Source organism: Ranitomeya variabilis, chromosome 5 (genome assembly GCF_051348905.1).
Source record: "Ranitomeya variabilis isolate aRanVar5 chromosome 5, aRanVar5.hap1, whole genome shotgun sequence".
Lineage (NCBI taxonomy): Eukaryota > Metazoa > Chordata > Amphibia > Anura > Dendrobatidae > Ranitomeya > Ranitomeya variabilis.
The window spans coordinates 653920183-653935536 of NC_135236.1; the positions used below are offsets into that span (position 1 = coordinate 653920183).

Consider the following 15354-nt stretch of genomic DNA (forward strand, 5'->3'; position numbering starts at 1 on the left):
AAGCATCCCTTATACTTTCTAGAGGTAACTCCTGATGACAGGTTTCCTTTAATGCCGCGGAGCATAAAACATACAGTACTACTTGCCTACAATCACGCCAGGCTCCGATTTAATGCTGCCTTTGCTTTGGCAGCATGAATCTGATGACAGGTTCCTTTGAATTTATTGTGCCTTCCTGTATATACAATTCATACACTGTGCCCTAGAATAAAATATTAGTATACTGCCCTCCCTGACTGTAAAATATACACTATAGTGTTGTGAATTCTGTTTGTGGGCTCCCTCTGGTGGCTACTGGTGGTACTGGTTGACTTCTGTCTTTTATCTCCAGTGCACCTGTTCCCATCAGGAAATGGGAGTCTCCTATATAGTCTGGCTTCTCAGTCATTTACTTGCCGGCTATCAATGTTACCAGAGCTCCTCTGTTACTTGCTACCTGCTCCAAGTCTGCTGATTCAGATAAGTTGGATCATCTGTACTTTTGTGAAAGTTTTGTCCAGCGTTCATTTGGATGATTTGTACCTTTTGTCCAGCGTGCATTTATATGAATCTTGCTGCTGGAAGCTCTAGCGAACTGAAATGACCACTCCGGTGTCATGAGTTGATACCGGAGTTTAAAGTCATTTCAGGATGGTATTTTGTAGGGTTTTGAGTTGACCGCGAAGTTCACTTTTGTATTTTCTGCTATCTAGTTAGTGGGCCTCTCTTTGCTGAACCTGTATTCATACTACGTATGTGTTTTCTTCTTAACTAACCGTCATTATAGAATGTCATGGGGCTCATGGGGAAGTACCTTTGGTTTCCATTGCTTCATCTACTCCCTCTGAGGTTCCGGCATTTTTGTCTGACTACTGTGATGTTTTTGAGGAGCCCAAACTTAGTTCGCTCCCTCCTCACAGGGATTGCGATTGTGCTATAGATTTGATTCCTGGCAGCAAATTTCCTAAAGGTCGTTTGTTCAATCTGTCTGTGCCAGAGCATGCTGCTATGCGAGAGTATATTAAGGAGTCCTTGGAAAAGGGACATATCCGTTCATCCTCATCCCCTTTAGGAGCAGGTTTTTTTTTTGTGGGTAAAAAAGATGGTTCCCTGAGGCCTTGTATTAATTATCGGCTGTTGAATAAGATTACAGTCAAGTATCAGTATCCTTTGCCACTGTTGACTGATTTGTTTGCTCGTATTAAGGGGGCAAGGTGGTTTTCTAAGATTGACCTTCGGGGTGCGTATAATTTGGTGCGGATTAAGCAGGGAGATGAGTGGAAAACTGCATTTAATACGCCCGAGGACCATTTTGAGTATTTGGTGATGCCTTTTGGTCTTTCTAATGCCCCTTCAGTCTTTCAGTCCTTTATGCACAATATTTTCCGTGAATATCTGGATAAATTTATGATTGTGTATTTGGATGATATTTTGATTTTTTCTGATGACTGGGAGTCGCATGTTCAACAGGTCAGGAAGGTTTTTCAGGTTTTGCGGGCCAATTCTTTGTTTGTAAAGGGTTCAAAGTGTATTTTTGGGGTTCAGAAGATCTCTTTTTTGGGGTACATTTTTTCCCCTTCTTCTGTTGAGATGGATCCTGTCAAGGTTCGGGCTATTTGTGATTGGACGCAACCTACTTCCCTTAAGAGTCTTCAGAAATTCTTGGGCTTTGCTAATTTCTATCGTCGATTTATAACTGGTTTTTCAAGTGTTGTTAAGCCTCTAACGGATTTGACTAAGAAGGGTGCTGATGTTGCCAATTGGTCCTCGGCGGCTGTGGAGGCCTTTCGGGAGCTTAAGCGCCGCTTTTCTTCTGCCCCTGTGTTGCGCCAGCCTGATGTTTCACTTCCTTTTCAGGTCGAAGTTGATGCTTCCGAGATCGGAGCGGGGGCGGTTTTGTCGCAGAGAAGTTCCGATTGCTCGGTGATGAGACCATGTGCGTTCTTTTCTCAAAAATTTTCGCCCGCCGAGCGAAATTATGATGTTGGTAATCGGGAGCTCTTGGCTATGAAGTGGGCCTTTGAGGAGTGGCGTCATTGGCTTGAGGGTGCTAGGCATCAGGTGGTGGTCTTGACTGATCACAAGAATCTGATTTACCTTGAGTCTGCCAGGCGTCTGAATCCTAGACAGGCGCGCTGGTCGTTGTTTTTCTCCCGGTTTAATTTCGTGGTCTCATATCTACCAGGTTCAAAAAATGTGAAGGCAGATGCCCTTTCTAGGAGTTTTGAGCCTGACTCCCCTGGTGATTCTGAGCCTACGGGTATCCTTAAGGATGGGGTGATATTGTCTGCTGTCTCTCCAGACTTGCGACGTGCTTTGCAGGAGTTTCAAGTAGATAGGCCTGATCGTTGTCCGCCTGGGAGACTGTTTGTTCCAGATGAGTGGACCAGTAGAGTCATCTTGGAAGTTCATTCTTCTGTGTTGGCAGGCCACCCTGGAATCTTTGGTACCAGAGATTTGGTGGCCAGGTCCTTCTGGTGGCCTTCCCTGTTTCGGGATGTGCATACTTTTGTACAGTCTTGTGATGTTTGTGCTCGGGCCAAGCCTTGCTGTTCTCGGGCTAGTGGATTGTTGTTGCCCTTGCCTATTCCGAAGAGGCCTTGGACGCACATCTCTATGGACTTTATTTCGGATCTCCCGGTTTCTCAGAAAATGACCGTCATCTGGGTGGTGTGTGACCGTTTTTCTAAAATGGTTCATTTGGTACCCTTGCCCAAGTTGCCTTCTTCATCTGAGTTGGTTCCTCTATTTTTTCAGAATGTGGTTCGGTTACATGGTATCCCGGAAAACATCGTTTCTGACAGGGGATCCCAATTTGTGTCTAGATTTTGGCAGGCGTTCTGTGCCAGGATGGGCATTGATTTGTCTTTTTCGTCTGCATTCCACCCTCAGACGAATGGCCAGACAGAGAGAACTAATCAGACCTTGGAGACTTATTTGAGGTGTTTTGTGTCTGCTGATCAGGATGACTGGGTCGCCTTTTTGCCGTTGGCAGAGTTTGCCCTTAATAATCGGGCTAGTTCTGCCACTCTGGTTTCTCCTTTCTTTTGCAATTCGGGGTTTCACCCTCGTTTTTCATCTGGCCAGGTGGAATCTTCGGATTGCCCTGGAGTGGACACGATGGTGGATAGACTGCACCGGATTTGGAGTCATGTGGTGGACAACTTGAAGTTGTCCCAGGAGAAGACTCAGCGGTTTGGTAATCGTCTTCGCGTTGGGGACTTGGTGTGGTTATCTTCTCGTTTTGTCCCTATGAAGGTCTCTTCTCCTAAGTTTAAACCTCGGTTCATAGGTCCTTATAGGATTTTGGAGATTCTTAATCCTGTATCGTTTCGTTTGGACCTACCAGCATCTTTCACTATTCATAATGTCTTCCATCGGTCTTTGTTGCGGAGGTACGAGGTACCGGTTGTTCCTTCTGTTGAGCCTCCTGCTCCTGTGCTGGTGCAGGGTGAATTGGAGTATGTTGTGGAGAAGATTTTGGACTCTCGCATTTCCAGACGGAGACTTCAATATTTGGTTAAATGGAAGGGATACGGTCAGGAGGATAATTCTTGGGTGACTGCCTCTGATGTTCATGCCTCTGATTTGGTTCGCGCCTTTCATAGGGCGCATCCAGATCGCCCTGGTGGTTCTCATGAGGGTTCGGTGCCCCCTCCTCAAGGGGGGGGTACTGTTGTGAATTCTGTTTGTGGGCTCCCTCTGGTGGCTACTGGTGGTACTGGTTGACTTCTGTCTTTTATCTCCAGTGCACCTGTTCCCATCAGGAAATGGGAGTCTCCTATATAGTCTGGCTTCTCAGTCATTTACTTGCCGGCTATCAATGTTACCAGAGCTCCTCTGTTACTTGCTACCTGCTCCAAGTCTGCTGATTCAGATAAGTTGGATCATCTGTACTTTTGTGAAAGTTTTGTCCAGTGTTCATTTGGATCATTTGTACCTTTTGTCCAGCGTGCATTTATATGAATCTTGCTGCTGGAAGCTCTAGCGAACTGAAATGACCACTCCGGTGTCATGAGTTGATACCGGAGTTTAAAGTCATTTCAGGATGGTATTTTGTAGGGTTTTGAGTTGACCGCGAAGTTCACTTTTGTATTTTCTGCTATCTAGTTAGTGGGCCTCTCTTTGCTGAACCTGTATTCATACTACGTATGTGTTTTCTTCTTAACTAACCGTCATTATATGTTGGGGGCTACTATCACTTTGGGGTTTTCTCTGGAGGCAAGCCAGGTCTGTGTTTCCTCTACTAGGGGTAGCTAGATCTCCGGCTGGTGCGAGACGTCTAGGGATTAAACGCAGGTACGTTCCCCGGCTACTGGTAGTTGTGCGTGAGGTTCAGCATCGCGGTCAGCTTAGATTCCATCTTCCTAGAGCTAGTCCTGTTTTTGCCTATGTCCCTGCCATTGGGAACCATGACACTATAGCCCCTATTATAAAAAAAAACATATACTGTGTTCCCTAAATATAAAAAATGTGCACTGTGCCGCCAGATATAAAAACAATCTATCCTATGCCACCTAAGCATATAAAAACACATACCCCGAATATAAAAATATACATCAAAACGAGAGGCAGAGAGGATTGTGGCTCCTGCAGCGCCAGTGCTTTATTCAGTTGAATCTGGCTTATAAGGATGCGGAGGCAATAGAAGATATCAGCAGCTCCGCGGGAAGCCATGAGTCTCTTCCTACCTAGCGTCCACTCGCCTAGTAGGGCCTCTTTTTTCCTACTGGTATTTTGAGAATTGCAGCACCCTTGGGTGTGGGGACACTGATGAAAGAGCTTGCAGTAAACATGGTGTGAACAGAGCCTAACCGTTTTTGTTGTCTCTTCTGATCTTCTTCCCCCTTTGACCCTGGAGAGTCGTGGAACATAGAACAGGAGGAGAATTTCACTATTTGACTGCAATTGATCAATCTGTTTTCCATTAATGGACATACGTGGTGATTAAAGTAATTAACGAGGAGGCGAAGGTGAAAGGATTGCGGCCGATTTGTGCCATTTCTGTAGCTGAAGGTCTACGGGCATGAGTAGTCGTTGGCATCTCGTTGACCTCCACTGCCATGAAAGTGTTAAGCCGTAAATCCGGTAGATAGGGGAGTCATGCCCCAGAGGATTTCCAATCTGTGGGGAAGAATGGAGGCACTAGACACTTGTATAGAATAAACAATCCAATACAAGGCAATGACAATCTATCTTCTACACAATTACCGTTATCTCAAAGTCAATGAGGTTAAGAAAAGACGCAGGTCCATCTCGTTAAAACGGGGGCAGCACCTGGCGCGATCCTTATCATGTGTAGATAGAAAGTTGGAGGAAAAAATAAATAAATAAATTCCCTTCATTAAGTCAATGCGCTAAGCAGGGAGTCAGAAATGAGCCGGGACGCGGAGAACCCTACTGACTGATATTTTTCCATTAATAGATGCAGGTTTTACTTTGAAGATGGGGGGAGGTCAAGAAGTGTTCAGCAAGCGAGTGCATGAAAGAGACGAGCGTAGACTGGGTTAACACTTGAGTTACACCGCCATATTACCAAAAATGGATGATTATAATGCAAAAACTGGATCAGACTAAGAAAAAATAGTATACATTTTAAAGGTGGCAGGAATTCTGACTGTCACTGTACTTTGTGTCTGGTTAGACCACAGTCGTGACTAAATGTAAAAAATTGTAAGCGTGACGTTGACCGTCCAACCTATCCACTGACCCATAGACATTTTTCTTTGCAGAACATGCAGATTTCGACAAACATCTAATATAGTTGGTGCTTGTCAGACAGTTATGCCTTTTTAGATTTTCGTTGTCTTATGAATGGTATTGTTTTTTCAGGTCATAAGCAACACCATAGCTGCCCGGTAACTTTAAAGGGAATCTGTCGTTAAGATCAACCCTACCAAATGGATATTCGGGTCTCTGAAATGTAAATCCATTGACACCTTTACATATTCTATCTGTTGCTGCATTCCTTAGTCATTACCATTTTCATTCATATGTAAATGAGCCGTTAAGTGCTCTGGATGTGACAGAGCTCTTAACAAACCTCTGCCTCCTTAGGTTGTTCCCCACCCATCACCAGCCTCTTCATCTTGATTGATAGCTCATTGTCTGATTTCCTTGCCTTGCTCATAAGATCACACAGATAGTGAGCTATCAATCAAGCTGAAGAGGCTGGTGCAGGGTTGGGGAACAACCTAAAGAGGCAGTGACTTGTTAAATGCTCTGTCACACCCAAAGTGAATGTATAATTTGCATATGAATGAAAATGCAAATTACTCAGGAATGCAGCAACAGATAGAGGTAAAAGAGGTAAAGGTTCAATTAATTTACATTTGAAAGACCTGCATTTCCAGATTTCTTTGAGATTTATCTGAGTGGTATGTAACATGGTGCCTGGGAAAACTGGCCTTGATGCCATACAATTGGAGATTCTTTAGCAGGCCCTTAAGGGAGAATGGACCCAGTGCAGGACATAATGCCTGATGTCACCAGAGTGTGTTAGACATGGGCAATATATAGACACTTTTGGTATACTTTCAAGAGTTGCCTGGGAGCCTTGTGACCTGACCCCTTGTTGTTGCGTGCCATAGACAGCAAAATAATATCCCAAAAGGCACCCTAATCTGACTACCTATAGTGACTGACAACTAATAGTATTAGGGAAGAGCTGGTTGGATCAGAAGGGTCCCTGTGTAATGTGTTCTGGCAGGAGATGCGAGTTTGCATTAGTCTTCCTACGTTCCGATTGTGAAGCTTGTGGGTCAGAGAAGTGATTCCCCCATATGTTAGAGAGAATGAGGCCTGAAAAAAAATGTTGAAATGTTATACCTCTTCATGAGGACTTGACACTTTTGGGTACATTACTCCTATGTGCCTCATTGGAAGGGTAACCACTAAGTTTGTGGGTGTCTATGGAGAAAAGTAACCATGAGTCTCTTGTAAGACTGCTTCTGTCTATTCTATGAAGACTTACCAAACCTAGCGACCGGCACAGTCCACATTCCATGTGCTTTTCTCTACCACAATCGTTAAAAAATTTAGGGTAAGTTAGAAATCCATTCTCAAACCTGCTGTATATTTCCTTTTTACTGCAGGTGCAGAAGGAGCTGTGTTCCCAGCATCCCTTGAAACGCCCTATGTCAAGGCCGAACCGTTCCACCACCTACGGTGAGTAAGAAGACACCCGATCACTGTACGGTATCATTTTTTGTATTCTAATCCGGATATTATACTATGGTGATGTGATAAAAATTAAAGGGATGTTTGGAGGAGCATAATTATTTACAAGTGCTTCTCGCAAAATTAGAATATCATCAAAAATTAATTTATTTCAGTTCTTCAATACAAAAAGTGAAACTCATATATTATACAGAGTCATTACACATAGAGTGATCTATTTCACGTGTTTATTTCTGTTAATGTTGATGATTATGGCTTACAGCCAATGAAAACCCAAAAGTTAAAAGTCAGGAAGGCTGAACTGTGATCTCTTTAATTATAACTTAGTGATGGCTCTGTGCAGTCATCATCATTATCTGTGATAGGAGCTTTTGTTCCCCACCACCTTCTTGGCCATGGATAGCTTTTAGTGGTACAGTCAATACATTTGCATCATGCTCGAATTCCTACTGACTGAAATGGTGACCCCTGAGAGAACATAAAGCCATGTAATTCTTTGAATGGGTGGGGGGCTACCATTAGATCGCATGGCCTATCTGAAGAGAATTATACCATGAGTTTCCAAATAGAAAGGAACAACTAAATCCTGGTAACTGCCATCAGTTTTCCGAACAACATGCCAAAGGTGCCTGTATAACAATATGTAATAAGGCCATATATCATGCTATATAATTTGGGGTAAATAATGGTTGCAAATGTCCTTTAGGCCTCATTTTTACGACTGTATTATAATTCCACGTTGTATGGATCTGTAATATGGCTCGTATAAGGGCTCACACCATACCTTGGGGTCCATAAAAAGGGACACAAAATGTGTTTTCTCATTCAGATTCATATGGAATCTGTAAGAACAAAATGGTGGCATGCTTCTAGAGGAAAATATAGTAACCTACAGGCCAACCATTTGATTTTCTCGTCAAAATAAAAGCTCAATCAACCCGACCCCACCAACCAAGACTCTCCACTGTGCTAGGCTCTTTATAGGGTTGATATTGATTTTTAGGACTGTTGATTACAATAGGTGGTGATGGAGAACCTGTTCTCTTCATCCGTGAAGATACAGTTTTGGTGACACCAAACTAAGCCAACATTGTGCTATAGTTTTTGCAAGACTGGGAGATGGCAATGGGGCAGACAGCACGAAACGTTTATGTTCCAGACTACACAAACAATGCTAGCTGTCTTGTTAAATAAAATTTATTTCTTGCCTTAAATATGTAATTTTTGTAACTGATGTAAATCCCGCTGTTCTCCTGAATCCGGCGTTGTTTTTCTTTTGTTCCTGTTCCTCACCGTTCCTGAGATATCGCCCTCTCTTCCCTGTATATAAATCTAGTGTTGTTAGTAGAGTGGGTGGGGTCCCCAACTTTTTCCTTGTGGGCGTGTTCTTGTGGACCACTCCCCCTTGACTTACAAGACCAGATTTAAATACAGGGAAGAGGGGGCCATATCTCAAGATCAGAGAGGCGCAGGAACAAAATAAAAACAGCGCTGGATTCAGGACAACCGTGGCAATTACACCAGGTAAAATAAAATACATATTTTTGGAAAAAGAAAAATCCCTTTAATAACAAAAAGATCTTGGGCATGTGGAATAAACTGTGGAAAAAAATCCAACAGCAACTGAACTTTTCCATCTGGCTTCATTCTTTTTTATATAAGCGATTTGTAAGCTTTTATATAAAAGATAAGCAGAAGTTGAGAGTCACTCAAAGTCTTTGGCCAGCCTTAGGCAAGATGATATCTGTTGACCTCTTAAAGCAGTTTTATTGGGATATGCTGAAAATGTAATGTATTTGGTGGAGGGAAAGGGGGGAAAGTAGAAATGTTGGTTGGCTGGCACCTTCTATATAGGGAAATAAATGAGATTACTGATCTTGATGTTTGGAGGAACATTCAGATATCTGTCCCATTAATGGGATGCATTGCTCATTTCCAGCAGAGACCTATGTGTTCAGTGGTAACCGACTCTGACAGACATTTAGGTCCTTATTACATTTTTCTGAGACCAATATTTTTGTAATACAGGGAGCTACTAGAGCGTCTCATAGTGAATCACTGTATGTGACCATGATCGAAAATCAAGGAAGGCATCGCCCGTGCAGATATGCATACATGGAAAACACTTACTACAATGAGCAGCTTTTATGTGAAGCACTAGCGCCCTCTAGAGGGGAAAAATAAAAATAAACGACTATATGTGCTGTGTTTACTTGCATAGTTTGGCACCACTATACGTAATTATGCACCAGTAATTATTCTAGCCCTAGACCGCTCATTCTGACACTCATTGATGTGCTTATAGTCCGGTATTGAATTGCAGAGAGTATGCGATTCACTTTATTGCCCACGTTCGATTTGGCGTTATCGATAACGTTTCAATGACATCAATGGAAATTGCATGTAGATGAGATTTTTCTATTGAGTTCCATAAAGAGAAAATACATGTATGCATCTGGATAGCATGGTACCATGATTATCCTTAACATAATCATGTGTTCCAGGGAAAAGGTCTAGGTTGTGTTTTAGGCTGTGTTTATATGTAGCAATAATGTCAAATCTGATGAAAATTTGTGATGAAGGCCACAACACAAATATGATATAAAGCTATATCTTTTATTTTTAAGCTTCAAGTTGATAGTCAGTTCTATTCTAACCAGAGGAGAAACCACGTGGAAGTGTTAGAAGCAGACATTTTCAAGATTTCTTTGATGGTCTCCTTCCATCATGTCGCTGATTTTCTTAACATAATTAGGTGTTCCAGTGATAAGGTCTAGGCTGTGTTCACATGTGGAAATAGTGTCAATGCCATAATATCTTCTTAGCATTCTTATGCGTTCCAGTGATAAGGTCTAGGCTGTGTTCACATGTGTAAATCCTGTCAATGCCATAATGTTGCCAGTCTTCTTAGCATAATTTTGTGTTCCAGTGATAATGTCTAGGCTGTGTTCACAAGTTGAAATACTGTCAATGTCGTTATGTTGCCAATCTTTTTAACATAATTATGTCCCAGTGATAAGGTCTAGACTGTGTTCACATGTAGCGATACTGTCAACACCATCATGTTTACCGTTTTCTTAACATAGTTATGTCTTCCATTGATAACAGATTCTATGCGGTATTCTACCCTAAAATTGAACTTTGCTTGTAATCATTGGCATGTCTAGGTATAGTATAGACCCTATGTTTCTAATATTCCTGAAGAATGATCTACGGAGATTTTAGGTGTCTCACTGATATCGTCATTTCTATGAGGGTCTCCATCCATCATGTTGCTGGTCTTTTAACATAATGATCTAGTGATAAGGTCTAGGCTGTGTTCACATGTATTTAAAAATGTGGTGGAATCTGTGAAAGAGGCTAGAATGCCATCACGTTTCCGGTCTTCTTAACGTAATAGTGTATTTCAGTGATAAGGGCTATGCTGAGTTTTAGGCTGTGTTCACATGTAGCGATACAGTCAAATCTGACATAATCTGTAACAGAGGCCAAAACGCAAATATGATACAAGTTATATATTTTATTATGTTTCAAGATGATAGTCTATCTTTTTTCGACCGACTGGAGGAGGAATTATTATTATTATTATACATTTTACAATTACAATTACAAAGCAGCATTAGGAGCTGACATTTTCCAGAGTTCTTAGATGGTCTGTTATTATCCTTTTTTGGGAGTGTTCTTGTTATAAGATCTAGGCTGTGCTTTAGGCTGTGTTCACATGTAGCAATACTGTCAAATCTCAGGGAATCTGTGACTGAGGCCACAAAGCCATGATGTTGCCGGTATTCTTAACATAATTGAGTGTTCTAGCGATAAAGTTTAGGCTGTATTTTTTAGGCTGTGTTCACATGTGGAAATATTGTCAATGCCATAATGTTGCCAGTCTTCTTATCATAATTATGTGTTCCTGTGATAAAGTCTAGGCTGTGTTCACATGGGGAAATACTGTCAATGCCGTTATGTTGCCTGTCTTCGTAACATAATTTTGTCCCAGTGATAAGGTCTAGGCTGTGTTTTAGGCTGTGTTCACATGTAGCGATACTTCAAGAGTTCTTAGATGGTCACCTATTATCATTTTGTGTGAGTGTTCTTATTATAAGATCTAGGCTGTGTTCACATGTAGCAATACTGTCAAATCTGATGGAATCTGTGACTGAGGCCGCAATGCCATCATGTTGCTGGTTTTCTTAACATAATTAGGTGTTCTAGTGATAAGGTCTAGGCTGTAGTTTTTAGGCTTTGTTCACATGTAGCTATATTGTCAAATCTGATGGAATCTGTGATGGAGGCCACAACGGAAATATATACAAGCTATTTTTTTTTTATGCTTCAAATCATGCTAATTACAACTAGAGGAGGAATCAGAGGGTAGCATTGGAAGGAGACCATAAAGGAAAATGTTTGCATCTATCACGTTGCAGATCTTCTTAACATAATTGTTTGTTCTAGTGATAAGGACTAGGTAGGTTTTTAGGCTGTGTTCAGATTTATCAGGAAATCTGTGACTGAGGCCACAAAGCCATCATTGTGCCGGTCTTCTTAACATAATTGAGTGTTGTAGTGAAAAGTCTACGCTGTGTTTTAAGGCTGTGTTCAAGTGTAGCAATATTGTCAAAGTGAACGGAATCTGTGATAGAGGGCAAAACACAAATGTGAAAAGAGACTAAAGGTACCTTCACACGAAACGACTTTACAACGAGAACGACAACGATCCGTGACGTTGCAGCGTCCTGGATAGCGATATCGTTGTGTTTGACACGCAGCAGCGATCTGGATCCTGCTGTGATATCGCTGGTCGGAGCTAGAAGTCCAGAACTTTATTTGGTCGTCAGATCGGCGTGTATCGTCGTGTTTGACAGCAAAAGCAACGATGCCAGCAATGTTAAACATGGAGCTAACGACCTGTGAGAACGATAAGTGCGTCACCGCTACGTCACAGGATCGCTCCTGCGTCGTTCTGGAGCTGCTGTGTTTGACATCTCTACAGCGATGTAAACAGCGACGCTGCAGCGATCAGATCGTTGTCGTTCTCGTTGTAGAGTCGTTTCGTGTGAAGGTACCTTTAGACAAGCTGGACTTTTGGCTTTTATTTCTTCAAGTGGATAGTCTTTCTCATTCTAGCCAAAAGAGGAACTAGAAGAGCAGCTGGGATAGGTAAGCTGGGTCCATTTTTTTAGAGCTTCATTTACCATTTTTTTTTAAATATCAAGGATGTATAGAAGAAGTATATGGAGACTCAATGTAACATGCTGAGAAATTCCCTTAACTTAATTAATGACATCTACAGTTCAATTGCTTATACATAGAGTAACACCAGTTTCACAGCCCGTCTTCTTCTGACCCTTCCCTAATTCTGATCTCAAAGACGGCCATTAAAGAAAAAAAAAATTCACCCTGTTCCCAGGATCCTCTCACCATTCAGTTATTCATGTCGCTGCCTTCCATGTCCTCCGCTCAGAATGAAATGTTATCCAGTGATTTATTCTTTTTAATTAAAAGCTTTCACCATTTCATTTAAATGCCTACACCACTCCATGCCTCCATTTCCGACTGGTAGATTGGAGGTTCAATAATTATGTATTGTTAAGTGCTGGAAGATTCATTGCGACAAGTTAGAAGAATGAAGAGCGAATGGGGCCAGCTGACCTTGGACGTCACACGAAGCCATGGATATTTACCCCCACATACAGACCACCCTATGATCTCCTGTAGCTAAAGATTCATCCATATTTTGACTGCCACAGTCATTTACTTTTAGTCATTGATGACATTGTTCCTAATTTAGCCCCTTGTAGTGTTAAAGTAACACTTAATTAGCAAAATGCAAACTGAATGAGCTAAAGAGAAATCTAAATCATCTCAATAGTTGCCCTTTGTCTTCAAAACAGCATCAATTCTTCTACATACACTTGCACACTGGCAGGAAGGTTGTTCCAAACATCTCGGAGAACTAACCTCAGATCTTCTGTTGATGTCTCTTCTGCAAATCTTTCTGTCTTTCATGTAATCCCAGACAGACTGGATGATGATGAGATCAGGGCTCTGTGGGGCCGTATCATCACTTCCAGGACTCTTTGTTCTTCTTTACGCTGAAGATATTTCCTAATGACATTGACTGTTTGTTTGGGGTCGTTTTCCTGCTGCAGAATAAATTTGGAGCCAACCAGACGCCTTCCTCATGGTATTACATGATGGACAAGTATCTGGATTTATTTCTCAGCATTGAGGACACCATTATTCCTGACCAAATCCCCAACTCCAGTTGCTGAAATGCAGCCTCAAACTTCCAAGGACCCTCCACCATGCTTCACTGTTGCCTACAGACACTCATTATTGTGCTGCTCTCCTGCCCTTTAGAACAAACTGTCTTCTGTCACAGCCAAATATTTCACATTTTGATACCTCAACCCAGAGCACCTACTGCCAGTTTTCTGTCCCACTATTCCTATGTTCTCATCCATACTGTCCTTATTTCCATGTGGAAGGTATGTTTTTTGGCTGCAGTTCTTCCATGAAGACCACTTCTGGCCAGGCTTCTTCAAACAGTAGATGAGTGTAGCTAGGTGACACTGGTTGCTGCCAGTTCTGTGTTGATGGCACTGCTGGACATCTTCCGATTTGAAGGGAAGTAAGCATGATGTGTCTTCCATCTGTAAAGTTTCCTTGACCGACCACTGAGCTTACAGCCCTTGGGATTGGACATTTCTTGGTGCTTCTTTAATGCCCCAACTATGGGGATTACATTGGTATTTTGAGTATGTTATATGCTGCAGCATTGCTTCCTTTATCTTTAAGCTGTTTATATATGACATCATATATAATCTTGATATACAGCATTATAAATGCTGTATATCAGCCCTGAAAGGTGATGTCCGTAACTTATATCAGCCAAAACTGGTGACAGGTTCCCGTTAATGTGTTCAGGAACAGCCCAGTGTGGGAGGAGTGGGGCAGTTAACAATAGGAGGACTGCCTGGTTAGTGCCGTCTGAGTAACAGATTAGGTGGACAGAGATCAGTAGTTGGAGGTCTGAGGGCATGAGCAGCACAAGCTGTTCAGCAGCAAGAGGACGTCAGCCATAAACTTGGAGCGGACGTTCCTGGAACGTCCGGGGCCTACGGTCCAACTGAGGCATTGAGGAGCGTGCCTTAGTATCTTCCTAGGAGAGGAAGTCAGACAGGGAATTGTATAAGGGAGTTGGGACGGCACTCATGGAAGCTGCAGACCAGGACGGAGTATCCCAGGGGCCAGAGGTGCCAGTGAGGAAAGGGATAGCTCAGGGCGAGCGAACAGGGGACATTAGAATGTGCTCTGTAATGGACTTTGAAAATGGAAAACTTTGTGCCCAATACTGCATGTTTCAATATAATGAAATTGGACAGTTAAGTAAACTTCTTTATTATAAAACGAATTTGATGTCCCCTAATGTGTGCGACGGTTCCTAAAGTTGAAGAACCGGAGACAGTAGACCTGCAGCCAAAACATGAGCGTTACGCACAACACCCATAGCACAGGAGAATTGTGACACCGATTGTTTGTAGGGTGCCAGAGTGTGGGAACACAGCAGCCCCTCGCCCATGACTACCACCCTGGGCACCTTACAAGTGCAGCCACGCACAGTGTGCGTGAGCACATTGTCCTCTTTGATGCCGCAGCTCACTACACTCATAAACCCTGAAGAGAAGAGCCACATGGTGTGCGCACCTACACTGACTCTATGCATGCGTGGCTGGTGTCAGGCAGTGTCAGTGCGCATGTCTGAGTTAAGGCAATGCTCACTCTGGGCAAGCGAGTGTTGTCAATCAAACATGGGGGAAGTCCCCAAAATTCAAATTGAGGCGGCATAACGGTACACTAAGCCTCCTTGTCCACACCAAGGGTGCACTCAAGCCCCCTCATTTGCATTAAAGGAAACCTGTCACCAGTTTTGTGACGTAGCAGATAAAAATATCACCTTAGTCAGCGTCTGTGCTACATTCCCTAAATCCTTATTTAAGCCTGTGACTCCCCCTGTATACCACTGAAAAACCCTAATGTCTCCCATCACTCCTCCGACTGCTGTTTGCCATCCTCATTCTCTAACGCCTCCTGCGTCACCCACGTCGCCGTGAGACGTCTCGCGTCTGTGCAGAAATATTCACTTTAAAGTCATTTTCTCGGCACTGTAACACTAAACTGTAGAGCACTGGTGTG

The 15354-nt window shown here is 42.7% G+C and overlaps 1 protein-coding gene across 5 annotated transcripts in view; it reads left to right on the forward strand.

Moving 5' to 3' along the window:
- SGCD (sarcoglycan delta) overlaps positions 1-15354 on the forward strand; it is a 589398-nt gene that overhangs the window by 558559 nt on the left and 15485 nt on the right. For all 5 annotated transcript variants that reach the window (XM_077266420.1, XM_077266419.1, XM_077266421.1 and 2 more), the window contains one exon: positions 7074-7146. In XM_077266420.1, the coding sequence (XP_077122535.1) occupies positions 7074-7146 (73 nt within the window). The remainder of the gene's footprint in view (positions 1-7073; positions 7147-15354) is intronic.